Source organism: Hetaerina americana, unplaced genomic scaffold (genome assembly GCF_022747635.1).
Source record: "Hetaerina americana unplaced genomic scaffold, ioHetAmer1.1.p SCAF_16, whole genome shotgun sequence".
Taxonomy (NCBI): Eukaryota; Metazoa; Arthropoda; class Insecta; order Odonata; family Calopterygidae; genus Hetaerina; species Hetaerina americana.
This window is the reverse complement of record NW_027286719.1, coordinates 2,459,581-2,479,871: the sequence shown is the minus strand read 5'-3', so window position 1 is coordinate 2,479,871 and position 20,291 is coordinate 2,459,581. Positions and strand designations below refer to the sequence as shown.

The window sequence follows — 20,291 nt, the reverse complement described above, 5'->3', positions numbered from 1 at the left end:
CATTTAACTCCGAAGCACCGTCACCACATTCCCCTAACTTCCCACTTCTAATCAAGGAATTATATCACGTATCCATATTAAAATCGACCTTTTCACTACATTGATAATAATCATTCTTATAATAGTTAATAAGTTTTTGCTTGCTGCGCGTGGTCAATAGACCACAAAACACATTTCACTTAGCTCAATTTCTTGGGAACAACGAAAACCCGTCTTGCATTAATTATTTAGAGTGCCAACGTTCAATTTCCATTCCCACAGCTCCGTCTTCCAACCGCCATCAAATAGCATGCTTTCATCCGATGAAGTGATTTTTTTTCATAATGATGCACAAAAATATCTGATGATTGTAGATCACTCGACTGGAAAGGGCGTTTCACTAAAACAACGATCCCCTCGTCCAGTTTTCCTTGATTTACTGACACCATAAGTTTTTTTAATACTGATTTTAAAATGTTGAAAATAACATGTGCTAATGTTTTCTAACGATGTCATAAAATTCATCAAAATTACCTAAAATTAATCATAAACGTGTTAAAATGAGTGCAGCTTAGTGGAAGGCTGGCCTTCCTCTCGAGTCATCAGCGGAAGTATGCGAACGCATCCAATATTCGTGGGCGGTCATTTGTTGGCCAGCGACCCGCGGGAGGGGGTCCACCTCCTCCGGGGTTCCGGGGCCAGGCAGCCGGAGCGCCCCCCGGGGGCAGCCGCGAACGCTCGTCTCCTAACTGGTCACGTGGATGGGTTCAGTGCCCTGCGGCGGCCGCGGGGACCCCTCCCCGGCCTCCTCCTCCGGCGGCCCACCGGCGGGGCTGGCGCCACCCGCCTGCAACTGCACCTCGTACGCCACGGGCCCACCCGCGCCGTCTCCGCTCACGTCCGACTCGGGGTCGTCCGGGTAGGGCCGGCCGCGCCGGTGGGCGTACACGTGGGCCACGGGCGGCGGGGCGGGCGGCCCGCCGACGGCCGGGTGGCCGGAGAGGTGGTTGGGAGTGGCGAGGGGGGAGGGGAGGGAGGTGGGCACGAGCGGCGAGTCGCTGTTGTAGGTCACCTTGCCCATGAAGGAGCGGATCTCGTCGAAGTAGGCGTCCTCGTTGCTGCTGGCGCCGGGGCTGTCGGGCGTGGCCACGCCGTGGCCTCGCCCGGGGCCGTCGAGGCCCGCTCCCGCACCCCCCGCGCCACCACCCTCCACGTCCTCCTCCCCCGCCTCGTGCTTCTTCAGGTGGCGGTCCAGGTTGGTCTGCTGCCCGAAGCAGCGGTCGCACAGCGGGCACTTGAACGGCTTCTCCTTGTTGTGGATGTTGCGCACGTGGCGCTGCAGGTTCGACGAGATGGAGAAGGACCGCTCGCAGTACTTGCACTTGTAGGGCTGCTCCCCCGTGTGGGTGCGGAGGTGGCGCGTGAGGTTGGCGGAGCGCGGGAAAACCTTCCCGCAGAAGCGGCACGAGTAGCGGTCGCCGCGCGCCTTGCCCCCGCCGGCCCCCGCGCCCCCGGGCCCTCCCCCGCCCCCCGACCCCACGCTCAGTACCTCGTGGTACGGCTTACCAAAGTTGGGGATGGGCGGGGGGCGGAGGAGATCGTAGGGCCTGGGCGGGGGGCCCAGGAAGGGAAAGGCCACGCCGCGGGGCGGCGCGAACGACGCGGGCAAGAGTCTTTCGTCAACGGCCGGCGGGGCATACGAGGGGAACACTGTCCCGGACTGCGAGGGCCGCTCCAGCCGATACATGGCCTCGAGGAAGATTGGGTGGATGGGCCTGGGGTAGGCCATGGGTGGCGCGCCCCCCTTTGGTTTCTCGGTGGGGGGAGGCGGGGCCTCCGGCGGCGGCCTCGCCCCGTCCCTGGGCACCGCCTGAGACTTGTCGCTGGCCGACCATCTCCTCTTGGTCACCCGCAGGTCCAGCGGCAGCTCGGCGTGGGCCGGGGTCCCGGTCGGGGCCCGCGTGGAGGAGGGCCGCGAGGAGAGGTCTCGTGGGCCTTCGTCGTCCGCCCCGGGCGAGGGCCCCTCCTCCTCCCTGCCCCCCCATCCTCCGGCCTCGTCGTCACACGCCGCTTCGGCGTCGGGGCGGCGGAGGGGGAGCGGGGCCGGGGGCGGCGGGGGCAGCAGCGGCGGCGGGGGGTACTGCGGCGAGGAGGCCGCGAGGGCGTCGTCCGCGTCGCGGGCCGCCTTGGCCGCGTGCGGCGCAAAGAGCAGCGTGGAGGCGAGGAAGGGGTTGGGGTAGTGCGGCGTGGGGAACATGGGGAAGGGGCCGAGGGCGGAGGGGAAGGGGCGGGGGTAGAGGAGCAGGGAGGCGTTGGGTGCGGGGTTGTTCATGGCGGGGGGCGTGGCGGGAGGCGGTGCGGCGACTGGCCCCCCCGCCGCCGGGGGCGCGTCGTCCGGGGGCGCGTCGTCCGGGGGCGCGTCGTCGGGGGGCGGGTCGCCGGCTGTGTCGTCGGCGGACGCCTCGCAGAAGCGCTTGTGCTTGGCGAGGGAGTTGAGCGAGCTAAAGCCCTGCCGGCAGCTCTGGCACTGCACCCGGGTGCGGCAATTGGCGTGCATGCGCTTGTGGCGGCATAGGTTGGAGAACTGCGTATAGGCCTTGAGGCACACTTCGCAGCGGAACGGCTTCACGCTCGAGTGGATGTGGGCGTGCTGCTTGAGGCCCGAGGCCGTGGCGAACGTCTTGCCGCACTCGGTGCACGCGTGGGAGCGGGCTCCGGCGTGATGCGTGCGGATGTGGCGCTGCAAGTTGGACGCGTCGCTGAAGATCTTGCCGCAGTTCTCGCAGCTGTAGCGGCGGAAGTGGTCGCTGGCGGGGGGGAGGGGCGCGGCGGCTGGCGGGCCGTATCCCAGGGTCGGCACGCCCAGCTGCTGGCTCGCCGCCTCGTCCCCCGCGAAGATGCCGTGGATGAGGAGGCGGTGGTGCACGAGGTTCGGCCGCCAGCAGTAGCCGTGGTTGCAGAAGCCGCACGGGTATTTGTTGGCCACGTACTTGTGAACGCTGATCAGGTGGTGGTCCAACCTGCGAAAATGGGAGACGAGAGAGAGTGAGAGGGAGGGAGACGAGAGAGTGTTTGGTATTCCCAGAGACAATCCTCAGGAGGATGGAATGCATTTTAATGGGTGTGCGTAGGTCGGGGATGGCGTTGGACCGACTTTCTTATCAAAAGTGACGAAAAATGGATTCACGACGTGATAAGGCGATAAGCTGTCCATAAATGTAAGTAGACATGGATTTCACTATAATGTTTCGGATCACTTATGTATTCCCTAAGGAAAAAATATTTGATCCAAGTTTTTTCCCTCTCACGCATCAAATGCCCAGTTCCGAAACTTAGACATTTACTTCCCTCACACGCTTGCTGCACCAGAGTAGCGAGCTTTTGTTTTTGGCGCCGCTCTGATTTTATTTCCTACGGTGACTTCTCCTCGGAATCATTCGGCTCCGTAACCTTCAATTGAGGCGCATTTCCACGTCGCGCATCTGACCAGAGTTCATCGTCGCCCGTAAGAACAATATACCTAACATATTGGTTTTCCTGAAAATTTGGCGCACGAGCAAGGAAATACGCGGGCCACCGCGATCCACTTACGGTCTTCCTAACATTTCAAGCTGAAAGCCAGTCAGGTAACCCTCGCTTTGTCTTTCTTCTCAAAAGAAACCAATTTACTAACTTTTGTTCGAGGCAAAATTTGAGCAGCGGAATTTTTCGAATTCTAAGATCCAGAAAAAATGTGTGTGTACATTAGATTGGCATTCCGATAAGATGCCATAGTGTCGTGCAATACAAGAGGTCAGACAATCAACAAAGAATATTTGGTGGAAGTTCTGAAAAGATTGCGTGATGCCGTGGGAAGAAAACGATCGCGTCTCTGGTCAAGCGGTGATTGGCTTCTTCACCACGATAACGCGCCAGCGCATCCATCGAACTTCGTGCAACAATTTCTGGCGAAACACCTGACTGTACAGCTTCACCAGCCTCCGCTCAGTCCCGACATAGCTCCCTACGACTTTTGGATGCTACCAAAATTGAAAATGGCGCTCAAAGGAAAACGGTTCGACGATATAGAGTAATGCGATGCGCGAACGGAAGGCAATTACAAAATCTGCGTTCGATGACTACTTTAAGATGAGGAAGCACCAAGGGGAGTGCTTGGTTCAATCAAATAGGGACTACTTCGAAGGATCCCACGTGTGATGACGGAAGGGTTAGGGGGGGGGGAGGTGCGGGAAAATGGGAGCGTCGTCATCGGCGGAGGAACGAATGGGAGGGCGGGGGGGGGGGGAGGACACGTTGAAGGGTTATTCGAAACGACGGGAAAAAATAAATTGTTTCTATTGGTCCATCGCAATGGTGGAATCTGTGGCACCGAATTTTATTGTCCAAATAATTTAAAGAATAGCGGAGAATCACGCGACAAATTCAGCATTAATCTGTAGTAAACTCGACTAATGGTTTCTTTACAGTAGGAACAGCATATTCGTCTGATTATAACTATCACTATTGTGGGAATTATTATTATTTATTTTATTTATTTATTTATTCAGTGAGAAAACAGCACATATTGGCCTTTACATCGAACTATTAACAACGATAACAATGGTCACATTTACAAACACCCAAGCCCTAGATGGAGGGAAACTCACCCAGGCGGGAATCGAACCCGCGACCATTGGAATGGCAGACGAGGACGTTACCCCGCCGCCAGCGGGGTCGGCGATTACTGATGCTCTTGCGTACACCTAAATTTATTTATAGACGTGACGATGCTCCAATGGAGAGAGACGTCGTTTTCCCAAATGTAATTGTGGATTTTGCGGTTTTATTTCTCACTGTCCATTCCAGAGGATGGAATTCCAACACGTCAAGTCTGTGTCCCATAATTATTAGATAACGTCAAAAATAAAATATTATTGAAGCACTGTGTGTTTCTAAGCACTTGGTTAATTAGTCTTAGTGATATATTTAGACGACAATACTGTCTCGAAAAGTAAAGTGGTGATTTACATTTCCATTTTTTCGGTAACCAAGTTTTCCTCTTTTAATTAAAATAACTGGGTCACGCAGCATTCATATACTATTTTGGTTCGTTTTGGCTGCTATAGTATACGTACTTTCGTAATACTTTCGTAATTAATTTCTACGTCCGAGTATCACCAATCACTGCCTCGAAATTCCGCTGAAATATCCGTTAACCCAAGATCAGATCCAGATGGTCAGCAAATAGATGAGTTCGCGTCAAGAAGAGAGAAGAGGATTCCGTGGATTCCAAGGAAATTCCGATGAATAAAACTCAAACCAAAGCACAGTTAACAACACGAAGTTGGATTGCATGGGTGACGGTGGATCTCATCTATTGACGGCCTTGAAATGTGCCAATGTGGCATCAGCGTAAGGGGTCATTCTGTGCCGCCGTTAGTTTTTCAGGAAGATCTGGTAGCCAAAAAATCATACAGCTCGGGTGAAGCTGAGGGTTTACAGAGAGGCGTGCCCGGGGATGGAACCCGTCCACTTCAGGCGTATAACCCTCAACTACTAACTCCCTAAAATTCCCTTAAGATAACTGCGAAAACATGAACATAGCCTAATCACTAGCAAAAGGCGAATACGAGAGCGTTAGTTATCTCGAACGTTGGCATTACGCATTTATGAATTTATTTCGAAGATCACGAACAGCCCAAAATTCCAGCGCCATTTCCATTGGTCGCCATCGGAAAGAGGTGCTGCGCCACACGGTGCTCGAACTGGAAGTTATTGGTTCCACGCGGCATCGACCAACATTTTAGAGTTTTGAGGCGATGGAAAATGAGTGCGCTTTTGTGAACCATTATCAAGTCGAAGACGTGATTCTCGACAACGTTTCCCCTTCCTCGACGCCCACTTTGATTTGACTCAAAATCCAAGGAATATTTTTCATAAATCTTAGACGCTCCACGACCCCCATACAACGTTAAAAGAGCGTTAAAAGAGTTATCAAAGAGCTTGATTTTTTTTATTTACTTTTTCTTCGGGAAACAATATGCGAAGGCTCATAATACGTATTGCAATGCACGCGCATTCGATGTTCACGGCTGCTCACTCGAAGTGATTTTCAACGGTTCCTGAGGTGAGCGTGTCTCCCCTCCTTAATCAGGCGCTCGGTGCACACCGCCGCGGCCAATCGGGCCCCCACGCACTCATCGATTTCTTCAGTTCGGCGCGGAGGCCGTCATAAAATATTCGGATGGTGACACATCCATGGGGCCGCGATTCAATGCGGGCCGCTTCACCTCCCGACCCTCACCCCCCCCCCCTTGGCGGCTCCTCTTCCCTGAGGGCGGGTCGCGGGGGTCGAAGTCCCACCGCCGCCCCCGTGGCACTCCGAGACACCGAACAATAAAATGATGGATCGTCGCATGCCGTGGCGGGAGGGGGTTAGTTGGGGAACGGTACCATGGCACGCGACGCCTTGTTTGATCGCTGACACCACTCCTGGCGCCACCCCTGAGAGTGAGGGGCCAAGGGGAGGCGAGATGACACCGACGGGGGGAGGCGGCGATTCAATCGAGGCGCCCCGCCGGTGCGTCCTCCGCCACTCCCCGCAAACCACCCGCTGACGGGGCGCCGGGGAGAGGGGCGCTCACTCCACAGGGAATGTGTCCACTCACGCATGGTTCGACAGCCGAGATCGGTGGAGTCCTTTGAACACTGTACATTCGTAAGGGTTTCATTTTTAAGAAATGACTGCTATGAAATAAATAAGATATCTCGATAAAATGTATTTTGTTTAAAAATTAAAACTCATACATACATACATATATATATATATATATATATATATATATATATATATATATATATATATATATATGTATATATATATATATACACATATACATATACATATATATATATACAAACACATACATACATATATATATATATATATATATATATATATATATATATATATATATATATATATATATATATATATATATATATATATATTTATTTATTTATTTATTTATATATATACACACACATATATACATACATTTTTTAAAGGTAGTATAACGATGATGGGAGGTTGTGGACGGACTCAACTACCAAATAAATACCTCCCAACAAAACACAATACAGAATCCTACTCTACACCAGGTCCCTCTTCATCCCTGAGAACTTTCTTCCTCCCTTCATCCCGTCCAACATCCCTATCCTATTCCTGCCCTTTTCTCGTTTGCCTAACGTTCTACCCTCAATTAGAGTCTTCAACGTCCCATCAATGCGCCCTTCATCAATTTTTCCTGCCTCCATGGGATTTCTCCCAAAAAACCCCTCTCTTCGCCCACCATACCTAGTACTTCCTCATTTGTTTTCCCTTCGGCCCATTTAACCTTTTCCATCCTTCTCCGCATCCACATTTGAAAAGAATCCAATCTACGTCTATCCCCCTGCTTCAATGACCACGTTTCCGCGTCGTACATACTTCCGCTCCATATTAAAGTTTTCACGAGCCTTTACTTAACATCCTCACTCAACGTCCCTCTCATCATCTCCCTCCTCCTTGTGAAAGCCTCTTTCCCAGGAGCAATTCTTCTCGTTACGTCCCTACTTCTTTGACCATGTTGGTCCAATCCCATATCTATCGCACTGAATTACCAATTCACTCAGCAATGCTTGCAATCCCTTAGCTTACTGACAAACTAAAGCTTGGTCTTCAGCAAACCTAACTGATTTTACGAATTCCCCTCCGAATGTCATTCCTACCACCGGTTCTTCCCCAGCCTCTTAAATCATTTCCTCCGCTCAACCGTTGAACAGCACCGACGACAATGGATAGCCTTACACCTCTTTCTAACAATGCCCCTCCGGACTCCTCGTTCCCAACTCGCACCTGAGCAGTCTGAGATATGTACAGATTGCGGATTAACCTCTTATCCCATCAAATTATTCCTATTTTCTGCAATGAACGCATTATTTTTTCCCAATTCACTCTATCAAACGCTTTTTCGAAATCTACGAAGCAGGCAAATACCTTTATATTCCTCCCGATTAATAATCTCATTACTGCAATGCTATCACGCGTACCTCTCCCTTTCCTAAACCCAAAGTAATCATTTGCCCTACTCTCTATCCTTTTGCTTATGATTCTGAGAACAACTTTAGCTGCGTGGGATATCAAACTTATTGTTCTGTAGTCCTCACATGACGTAGCCTTAACCTTTTTCGGAATAGGAACTAACACTGATCTCACAAAGTCTTCCGGCTAGATTCCTTTCTCATAGATGCTACGAATCAACCCATATAGACTATTCCTACCACATTTTCCCAAGCCTTTAGTTGGTCCTCAGGAATATTGTCTACCCACATGGCCTTATTTGATTTCATCTCTCCTAATGCCCTTTCTATCCCATCGTCGAGCATGGCTGAACCTAAGCAATCTTCCTCTATGTCATGTTCCTTTAACCTAACCTTGTTGGCATACGTTCTTTGTCTTACAGCTCTTGTATATATTCTTTTCATCTCTCTTGGATATTTTTTTTCAACTATCATCTTATACGACTTAGTTCTAATTTTTAACGCATATCTTCCCTTCTTACTTCCCATTAGTGTTTAAATATGTGCTTCTTCTATAGAGCACCAATTTCACAATTCCTACGTAAACTTTCCATATCCTCGCTCTACGTCTTCCACCATGTTCCTTTTGCTTTATTTCTTGCCAGTCTCAATTTATCATTTAACTCTTTGTACTTGCTTCTGCTTAGCTCTGGGTTAACAATATTCTATTTTCTTCTCTCATCTATCTTTGTAATCATCTCATCCGTAATCGATGGCTTCCTTGTCCTTTTCCCAATAACGGCTCCTTTAGTTTCATTTACGGCTTTTGGGGTCTCTTTTTTGATGCACTCCCATTTTGACTCGATAGTACTCGGCTGGTTTTCCCTCATTCATGATATATTTCCTTAGTCTGCTGATATCCCTTCCTTGTCAACCCCTTTAATGGTTCTATATTCCATTTCCTAAACCGCCACCCATGCCTTATCTTTTTGAAATGAACGCTTCACACAATAAGAACTAAATTATGATCCGAGTCCGCATCCGCTTCCTGGAAGTTTTGTGAATCGATCGTTCCTAAATCTGTGCCTAGCCGTGAAATAATCTAACGGATACCATTCTTATTCGCCTGGCATTGTCATCGTACAGCTGTAGGAACACACGCGATTGTTTCATCTAATTGGAATTGTATCCTATCGCCTTCTCCTTCCAGATCGCCATCTCCTTCTCCGCATGTATACTTGAATAAAGACCAAATTCGTCAGTTCTTCATTTACCTCAACTAGTAATATTCTGTCCGTTTGTTCTCTATGTTAACCAAGTTTCCTCTTGGCTTTTCATTCAACATTTCAGGCAAACCCTCTTGGGCTCTCGTCCCCTTCCCTGTATATTAGTCTATAACTATCAGTCCAGTTATCCCCGCTAGCCTTCCATCTCACCTCGCATAGACCTAAAATATCTAGATATCCTTTTTCCATCTCTCGCTACAAATTCTCTAATTTTCCTCTTTCCATCAATGTCCTAACAATCCAGGTTCCTATTTTCACTAAATTGGTCTTCTTCTGCGTCTTCTGTTCTGCTGATATCGGTATGCTGTTCGAAATGGAACGCTCTTCGGCGACGCACAAATATATACAAACACAGATGTAGATTTTTAAAACATATAAACACAAAGAAAGGACACTCATATTTGTAGTTATGACGTTTCGACAGCACGACGACGTCTGATGACGACCGTCGTACCGTCGAAACGTCAAAACTACATATGTGTGTCCTTTCTTTGATTTAAAAATCTACATCTGTGTTTATATAAATATAAATATATATATATATATATATATATCTGTGTATATGTATATGTGTATATATATATATATATATATATATATATATATATATATATATATATATATATATATATCTCAAGAAAATGCCGATCGACAATCAAAGCCATGCTCCTGGTTTTCTTTGATGTCGAAGGCGTTGTTCATCATGCATTTCTTCCTGGAGGACAAACAGTAAATGCCGAGTTCTGCCGTACAGTTCTCAAGCGTTTGAGAGATCGCGTGCGACCAAATTTGACTCAAGGCGATGATGGATGGATCCTTCACCATGACAATGCACATGAACATTCAGCATTGATTATTCGCCAGTTTCTGGCAAACAATTCAATGACCATCCTTGATCATCTTCCTAATTCGCCAGATTTCCCCCCTGTGACTTTTTCCTATTCCAGTAGTAGTAGTAGTAGCATTTAGGGGAGGCGACCGACAGCTGAAGTCATTTGCGCCATAGGGGATGGACAGGAAAGGATGAAGGGTGGAGAAAAACCCGGCGTCGGCGTTAGCTTACTCTTTACGAAAGGCGCCAAGGGGTCCGCAGCTTAACGTCTCATCCGACGGACGGCGTACTTACTCAAAGTGCCCTCCATGAAGCACCTCAAGTAGGCATCGGGATACCTCTGAAAAACATTCAACACCGCCGGGATTTGAACCCGGGCCCTCAGGGTGGGAAGCCAGTAAGTTAGCCCCCGTACCATCTCGATCCCCCTTCCTATTCCAAAAATGCAAATATGTGATGAGGGGACATCACTACGAAGATGTGGACACGGTAAAGCAAGAAACGACGAGCCAATAAAAAGCCTAACTGCTTCCTAGGACTTCCAAGGGTGCTTTGAACAATGGAAAAGAAGATGGAATATGGGCATAGCAAGGAATAGAGAGTACTTTGAAGGGAACAAAATCGATGTAGACTGAATTTTGCAAAATGAAGGATTAATGTCCTCAGTTCGCGTATTTATTGGACAGACCTCGTATGCGACGGGAGTGTTGTAGAAGGGAAGGGAACTCGGTGTGGCGGGTTTGTGTGTGTGTCAGCCGGTGAGAGACCAGGTTTGGTGTCCAGAGGGGAGAGTGTTGCCGCTTTTGGTGTTTTCACCGGAGGTCACCTTCGTTCGATTGATTTCCGTTTCCCTCTATGCATCGACTCCTGCAATTGCGAAATATTGCATCCTCTCTCAACGGCAATACTTAAAATTTGGAACTAAAGGAAAGGTAAACGAGGTGTAAATTATAAACTAGTTAGGATCGACTCAAGAGTGTCAGTGCAGATGAAATACTTTCGCGCATCAATGAAATCTTATATTTCATGGGGAACGCAGATTAGAGGAATATGCGGGCCAGCCGTTATAGGATCTAGATTTAATTAGATGAGTTAAAGGAAAATGTAATGAATGATAAGGTATTGGTAAATGAGGTATCAGTAAGCTTCAATTAAGCCTCATGTGGAATACGTGAGAAGGAAACGGTACTAAAGTGGTTGGAAAGTGTTAAGATAAAATCCACCAGGTTCTTTTGAAAATTGGAACGAGAAAGGAGTAAGCACGTTGGATTTGGCGGAAGAATTGATTTGGGAGGTCCTTGATTCTCGCGGACAGCACACAAGACTTAGGCTTAGGCCAGAGGTCAGCCGAGCATTCTTGCGACACCGAGGGAATCAATCGTATTAGAGCACCACAGTACACGGCTAGATTTGAAATAAGAAGCCATTGCATGCGTCACGCGCAGATTCCGGTAGTCGTCTTTCCCTCGCACGATGCGCAGTGACAACGATATTGAAACCAAGCACCCGAAAATATACAACATTAATTCATAATTATTATTTATAGTCTATCGTTTAGGATAGATTTTGGATGGACACAAACTTAGCAAACCTGCATTTCTAAGACTTGCCTTCCAAGATGCACCCTCGTCCTTCACTTCTTGTTTAACTTCTGTTTTCGTCCGATGCTTTTCTAATCTTACTGATTCCGTCCAAAATGACTATTCTTACTCCAGTCCTACCTCGCCCGCTCAACGTACTTTTCTCTTATCTTCGACATTAAGTTTCAAATAAAAATCCGCCGCAATCACTTTTCCTGCTCCCTCTGGACACCTCTCGAAAGTGTTTCATCCTCACCCACTCTGCCTATTACTTCTTCGGTTGCATTCCTTCACATCCATTTTACCTTTTCCATTTTTCTCCATCCACACACATCTCAAAATCCTAACATTTACACCGATACTCTTTCTTAAACGATCATATTTCCGTGGCGCATAAAACCACTGTCCATTTCAGGCTTTTCATATCATCTTTAATCAACGTTCCCGACAAAAATCGCTTTCCTCGTGGTGAAAGTTTCTCTGTGCAACAAAATTCTTCTTCTTGTTATGCCCTTGCAACTTCGACAATATTGATGCAAAACACTGCCAATATAAATCAATTTTTCCACCTGTTTTAATATTTGGCCTCCTATTTTAACGCAGCAATTTTACCTTTCTCTCTCACAGAAACCTCGTAACCTATTTGCATGAATTCTAATTTCTTTCCTTTATCACTGATTTTTTACTGCGCTCAGCAACGATTGTTATCTCTTGGCCGGTCGGCAAACTAAAGTTTGATCATCTGCACCCGGAACTGCTTTCATGGATTCAAGCAATCATTTACCCTGCTCTCCATTCTCCTGATAATCCTAAGGGCACGTTAACAACGTGAGAAAACAAACTTATTGTTCTATAGTCCTCACATATGGCTCCGGCTCCCTTTCTTTTTTTTCTCCTGACGGGAAGTAACACTGACTTGATTAAATCTTTTGCCCAAATATCTCACCCATGAATGCCATGAATAATTCCATGAAAACCTTTCCTTTCACATTTTCGTAAATGCTAAAGCAATTTCGGGGATGTTGAGCGAACATTTTGACGCATTGCATCCTTGATTATAGCCTCTCTTTCTTTGAGTACAGTCCTTCGTGACCGTTTCTTGGCTTGAGCTACTCTCTGCTTGATGCCGCTCGAAGATCTTCCATTCCAAGGTGCAATGCTGCCCAGGCAGATGAACGATTCTTCGTGACTCAGTTTTCCGATTTGCCACTCATTGAACTGTGACATGTGCCTTCACTATCTCTCTTCCGAGGACCAAGCAAGAGGGCTCTCTTCTTGTTGATGCTCATATTATATTCCCGAAGTACTTGGTCCGTAGCATTCAGAGTTGCTGGTAGATCCTCTCGCGTTTCTGTAATTGCTGCGATGCCGTCTGCGAACCAAAACATTTTATTTCTTCGCCATTGATCTTGACTCCTAATTCCTCCTCCCGCCCAATTCTGGTGCTTCTTTTGTGGCGAGAGATTACATTCTTGTCTAACTCCTTCTTTTATTTTGGCTTCTTCATCCTTCCTTTTTCATTTGCGTTGACGTTACCTTATTTTCGCGGAGGGAATGGATTTTTCTTCTGTTGTCATAGTTGATTCGAAGCACTTCTAGTGTCTTGAGCATAACATATATTTTCCATGCGATGTTTTCGAAGACCTTTTCCAGGTCCTCAAATATCACATACGATACGTATACGTAGTGGTTCAATGCCTCAATAAATAATGTAACTCATAAAAATAAGCAATTGCACTTATGGGGTTCTAGTAATGTTGGTAAATCATCCCACATTGAAAGTTTGATTGGTAGAAATAATATGCAAACCGTGTACTATCCAGATGTTGGTAAATTTGCTTATCAAGGTTTGTTTGCATCAATTCATAAAGTCATACTTATCGAGGAGTTTGATTATAAGTATCATGATCCTAGTATGCTTAAGAGATTGCTTGAGGGTAAAGAGTTTTTAGCCCCGGTTAAATGTGAATCTGGTCGTGTAATTAATTCAATGGGTTAATTATATTTGTTTCAAATTTTGAAAACAAATATAGATGCTGAGGCGTTATGCAACAGGCGGAGGCTTCATTCAGGCGGAGATGCCGTTTTGGCAACTTGAGATGTCGCTGGTTCCCAAGGAAGAGAAGATTGTTGGAGAGAAAGACGTACTACGATCGATCGGACGATCTACTCGGTATAGTCGGATGAGGAGTCGACGTTTGACTCGAAGGGTTATTCAAAGAATATCTCCTCGAAAAGTGGAATTGCTGAACCATATTGGACATGATTATTTTCAGGATAATTTTTATTATTATCTACCTGGTGACACTTGAGGTATAAATTTTCGTAGATTGCATTGGGCAGCATTTTTTGTTGGGCTTGGTAAATTTTTGAAAAGGGTTGCATGGAAATTACAGTAAATTTATGACAAAGAAGATTACCATTAAAATTAAACATTTGAGTTGTTCGGTTGAAGAGTACGATTTTTTCGGCTCTGATTCTGATACTGTTTGTAAGGATTACGTACATGCTCTTGCTTCAGGGACTAGACTTCCCATAACCGACGAGAAAATTCCAATACCTTTAACTGAGAAGGATCCCCAAGCTGTGTTCACGAAGCTCGTCTCTTGTGATTACAATGCTCAAGTGGCATATCAAAGCGCATAATATTTTCGGTCTGCACCCCTAGACTGAGTATTGTCTCTCTAAATCGTCGAATTGTTTTTTCCGCTAGGTTATGTTCAATTGCCTCGATTCTCGGGCTTATTATCTGAGGAAGTAGTTTCCAAACGTGGGGTACCAAGCTCAATGTTATCTCCGTCCTCTCGTTTATATGCTCTTGTTTCCTCGGTGTTTCAAACATTCCACACTTCTCGAAGGCCGCCGTGCGTTTTCCGCTGCAGTGACCACTTTGGATCATTCGAAGGAAGATATCCTGCCCTTGGACTTCGATCATTTCTTTTAATATTTTGTCAACTCCTCCTGTCTATGCTCTTCGTGTTTTTCACGGCTCTTTCGAATTATCTCCACCAAATTTCCGGACCCCGTTCGTCTTCGACTATCAAGGGTTCTCCTTTATTTAAGTCACCTTCAAGTGGTTTGATTGAGTTCACAAATTTGTTTCTTCTATCTTTTCCATTTTTTTTCAATTTTTATTAGTATTTTCCCATTGGCATCTCGCTAAGGTCGGAGCTTTCTTTTTCTTTCTCCAAATCGTCTCTTAACCAATTTATAAGTCGTTTCACCATTTCCATGTTTTCTCTTATTCACATGGATTATTCCTCGAACTGGATATCTACATCTTCATGCGTTCACTTTTTCTTGGCTTCCTTTCACTCTCACATGACTTGATTCTGCATCAAGGGTTTCCTCAGCTTTCATTTCTTTGATTCTTGTACTTTCTTCTTGCCCCTATGTATGATGTGTTTTATTCGGACTGTTATCCATGGCTACTCAGATTTCGCCATCTTGTTCACGAGTGCTCTTTTTGTTCAGATACTCTTTGTTTCCTTCTGTCGTCCTCAAATGGTAGTATCACTCATTCCTTCTATTTTTATCTCAGCGGTCTCCGTGATCTTTCTCCTTTTTTTTACTTTCCTCGATTCTCGTCATGTTTACCTGGTTTCTGTTTCACTTCCTCCATCTTCCTTTGTCGAAGTCGGCTGTCTATGACAACCACGTGGGGGGGGTGCGGGTACTGGCTTCCCACCCTGAGGGCCCGGGTTCGAATCCCGGCGGTGTTGAATATTTTTCAGAGGCATCTCGATCCCTACTTGAGGTGCTTTGTGGAGGGCACTTTGAGTGAGTACGGCGTCCGTCGAATGGGACGTTAAGCTGCGGACCCCTTGGCGCCTTTCGTAAAGAGTAAGCTAATTCCGACGCCGGGTTTTTCTCCACCCTTCATCCTTTCCTGTCCATCCCCTATGGTGCAAATGACCTTAGCTGTCGGTCGCCTCCCCTAAAAACTACTACTACTACGACAACCACGTTATGACCGCTATTTGTATCTGCGCCGAGTACACTGTTACATTGATTGCTTCACTTGGTTCTCGTATCTCGATGTGACGAATATGTAGCCAATTTGGTAACATGCTCTGCCCCCACGCATTTTCCATGTGCATGCCCTCCGATGTCGTCCGACGAGGGTGTTAGCCGCTACCACGCATTCCGTCAGTCTTTCCTCCGCAGCGTTTCGTTTTTCCAATGCAAACTGCTTCCCTCTACGATCACTTCGTTGCAGTCTCCCATTGTAATCGGGTTCTCCTTCCCTTTTTACTGATCATAGACCATCTTCCAGTACCATTCTTCCATTTCCTTTTCTGGATAGATGGATTTTGTCACGTACAACTGAACTAGCACTGTCTCCGCAGGCTCTCCCCTTAACTTCATCGGCAGAATACTCTCATTTTATTCATTTCCAGGAAAAAATATAGCTCTTCTTGCCCATTCCTTCTGGGGTGAGATGTCCCAATCGTGGGTATATTCTAGTCGTATCTCGAATATGGTTCCTTCCACATCCATATCCTCCATTTCTCCACTTTGACTGATGTTCCCCTCCCAGCAGTCCCCACCACCCAGAGATCCGATCGAGGGACTATTTCACCTCCGTACTGCCAGCAACTCACATTTTAACGCAAGACTGCATCCATAGGGGTGACTAACATTTTGGTTTCCCGTTACCTCCCACATCGCTGCACTACGGACGATTCCATGACTTCCCCTCTCGCGAAGATGTGCAGCAGTTGATGCCGGAATGATCTTCTACATCTGAGCCATCAGTGCCGTGCGGTGAAACTGCTGCATTTTGCAGTGGCTGCAGGAGAGAATTAGAATGTGGGATCCACTATCCCCGTTGCCTCTTTCGCGGAAAAATCAGAAAATGCAACTTATTCGAAAGCTGAAAAATATTTGGCGCCGGCGACTTTCAGATTCATGGTCGGAACCGCTACCCTTAATTCAGTCTCATTTTAAATAAATGAATGAATATGAATATACAAGTACATGGTATTTTATAAACGCGAGTAGCCTTTGATGTTTGTTTGAAGAAGAAACTGCGGTGCGGAAAGTTGGGGAGCGGTTCAAACTAAGGCTGTCCCAGGGTGAGAGAAGTGTGTCGGAGGAGGCGACGCTGGGAGATTTGTGTTCTTGTTGATTTTAATGCTCAACGCAAATTTGCGAAACGATCGAGGGAAACGGAGATGAATTTTGGAAGGGGAAGGGCTACTGATTCATTTTAGCAATGCTTCCTTTATATTCCGTCGGATTATTTGCAAGTGCTGGAGACGCATGTGGTGATGAGGTACGCGTGGCAGCGGGGGCAATCGAATAATTTGGGACTGACAAAGTTTGTCCACATCACACCCACGCCAAATAATAAAATATCCTCTACCCCATCCCTATCCTTGTAACGCATTCTCTAGTCCGGCGCCACCTCCGTCACATTTCTCCAATCCCTTCCTCGAGCCTCCAAGCTCCGTCGTCTATCACATTAAATGTGCACTCGACCCGGATTTTGCGAAATCAACACGCCGTGCGCGGATGGTCACAAACACAACGTCGCCCGCCCCCCTGACACTCCCCACTCCCATCCCTTGCACGTCCACCACTCCCCTCCCCATCCTCCCTTGCCCCCCCCACCCCCGTCACCACTCACGCCCGGGGCAAGGATGAATTTGGGGCTGGGGCAACAGACACGGGGGCCGGGGAAATATATATTACAAATCACGAGTGCTTTCCTCCCACGTCATACGTAAAGAAAAGGTTTTCCCGACCCGGAACTCCTAACTCGAGTCGTCCCATTTCTCCCCTCCCGATGATTAAGAAGTCATTGAGGCCGATACCATATTTTAAGTCTCAGGTGTGACACAGACATACAGAGAGACTAAATGACTGAAAGAGAAGCACTCATTTTTTTGCCGTCACGGTCACGTCCACATGCGTGAACGCGCGTGTCCTTGGCGTCGAAGATGCGGACTTTGGGGGGTGGGGTGGGGTCGGGGGTCAAAGCGGAAGGTGGTTGGGTGTGGGTGGGACTAGTATTGGCATGCTCACAGGTCGGAGTTGTCGAAAGGCAGGGTGCAGATGAAGCAGTGGTGATCGCTGCCTTGCCGCGCCTCCTCCTCCTCCTCTTCCTCCTCCTCGTCCTCCTCGTCGTCCTCTTGGCAGGCTGGCCCTTCGCCCGGCGGCCCTTCGCCTCCGCTGCTGCCCTCCGCTGTGTCCTCCGAGAGGGGCTCGGCCCACTGCCCGCTGCCCGAGTCCCCTGCCCACGTGCCCCCTGCCGACAGACACAACGGCGTCGTCACACTCGGGAGGCCGGCGGGGCCCACCGCGGGCCCGGCCTCGCCCCTGGGCGGCGGCCTCGCCGGGAGGGTCCCAAGACTCCCCCCTCCCCCACCACCACCGGCTCTACCCTCCGATGGGGTCGGGGAGCACAAAGCCCACATCGCGAATCGTTAAACGTGGCCCAGTCTGAAGAAGGAACTGGGCTGAGCGAAGGAATCATTTGGATGCCGGAGGGACAAAAGGAAGAATTGGATATTTTCCACGGTCGTGATGTAATTATTAGGATTGATAACGGCTGCGTCAACGTCAAGGTTGAAGGGAACGCCAAGGGGAGGGTTGGGGAAGAACCGGACGGCTCAACGGGCCCTAATCTCGGAAATCCTGAAGGGGCAAGCGAGTCATGAGTGAGCTGCGTAATTGCTAGTAGGGAGGACGGCGAATCCTTGGGCAAAAGAGGAAGACTAATACAGTAAATGCACCAAAATGGGAATCGATGTAAATTCAAATAAACTACGGGAAATGCCGTGGGAGTGACTTTTAACGGGGTGATCCGCTGATGCGCATACACTGCAACAAATTCATGTTGAAATAACATTCACCTTGACCGGGATTCCAACCCGAATCCCTCCATAAACTCTAAAAAAAACTCTCCATCCACAACAACATTTAAGAGAGCATTTCACAAGTCCATTTTCCTCAGGTACTGCAAGACTTAACCGGTATACCCTCCCTCATTCCACCCAGCTGCTACACAGATCACCGTTTCTACTTTTTCTTTTGTCATCTCAAGCAGCATCCATCAGAGTTTTCCATCATTATTTCCAGTTAATGTTATGTTTCTCATTACTCTTCATGTGTTGCCAATATTATTAATTTCTTCATTTCAATTTCAGTAACTTTATAATATGTATACCATGTGAAAAATGATGGTTACAATGTATATGTATCTTTCCTCTAATTAATAGGGTTTTCCCAGGTTTTTCACACCCCCCTTCTCTTCGTGGGTGTTTTCCTGCGTGGGTTTTTACTGTGAGAGAAATGCCGCCCTCTCCCTAGCTTTTCCCACAAACCTCATTCTTTGCTTAGACTTTCTTTAAGTTATTGTTCTCCTTCTTCAATGTCATTTACTTTGAATAACTGTTTATGTTCAGGTGTATACTTAATTTATATATGTATGTACATATATTTTTTTTCGATGTGCTAATCTGTGAATAGTATATGTCCGTCTATCTATATGTATTTATGTGCATGTATGCATGTAATTACGAAGGGACCGTTTGGTCTTCATTTCAACCTAGTAAAGACGTCTATCTATCCATATATGTATATTTCAGGCGAGTGCTTTAGCTAGTTAAGCTAAGGACGTACTCGATAGTTTAACTAGCTAAAGAACTCAGCCATGCATCGAGGAATCCGAGTTCGAATCCCGGTCAAGGCGAGTGAATTCTATACTTTGAAATTGTTGCATTCTTATGACCTTGATATAGTAAATTGTCCGCGGGATGGGAAGACCAAATGTTTCGCTAACGAAGGAGGCAGTTTGAAATATGGGAAGTTGTTTTAAAGAACACACACTTGGAGAAAAAAGAGTATGGTGTCCAAAGGATTTGACGTGGCTGCCGGTTGGTGAGCAATTTTATTTTGCCTTTTGTTGCCCGGAATGTTTTCATTGGTATAGCAGAACTCCATTTCGTGGAAATAAATGTATCGTATTTTTGGGATATTTACAATCCGGCGCATTAAAATGTATTTAAATTTTCATTGCACCATGGTTATTCAAACGAAAAGCTTTGATTACAGAGAAAGTTATGAATGGATTGATTGACATGCGATGATCACCGCGACTGTCACAATTTTTCTTCCTTAAATAAAATTCATACTCCTCATGAAAGAATGACACGGAGGGAGAGATTTGTCAATTAGTTTCAGAAGATCCGTTTCGAAGTAACAGAAAATGGCAAGAATGGCATTTGCTTTCAAATGCAGTGTCATTTTTCCAGTGCCTACGAAACTGCTTTCTCAAATAAGTCGCCGCAAATGAGGCGTGTCTTCCTGGAGACCACGTGACTTTCAAGTTCGGCCGATAGACTCCCACGGAGCGCTTTTGTTTGCCACGCCGCTGACTCTTTTGTTTACTTTACTTCGATGCAAAGAAGAGCAAAAAGAGACAAATGCAATTCATGAATTATTCATCCGGTTCCTCAGGCTCGGAGTCGGTGGTTCGGAGGCCCCTCTTGCGCGAGAACCCTCGGCGTGAATTTGTACACAGGGGGAATTTATTTTGGTGAACTCTTGAGAAACAGACTCACACGA

The 20,291-nt window shown here is 47.0% G+C and overlaps 1 protein-coding gene across 1 annotated transcript; it reads right to left on the bottom strand.

The window, feature by feature from the left end:
• Nucleotides 1-724: 724 nt before the first annotated feature.
• ham (hamlet) lies at nucleotides 725-17,851 on the bottom strand (the record flags this gene model as incomplete). Its single annotated transcript, XM_071584156.1, has 4 exons — nucleotides 725-2,342; nucleotides 2,442-2,782; nucleotides 2,879-2,999; nucleotides 17,748-17,851. Coding segments are annotated over 4 exons (2,184 nt in total), but the record flags the coding sequence as incomplete, so codon positions are not given.
• Between the last annotated feature and the right edge of the window lie 2,440 nt (nucleotides 17,852-20,291).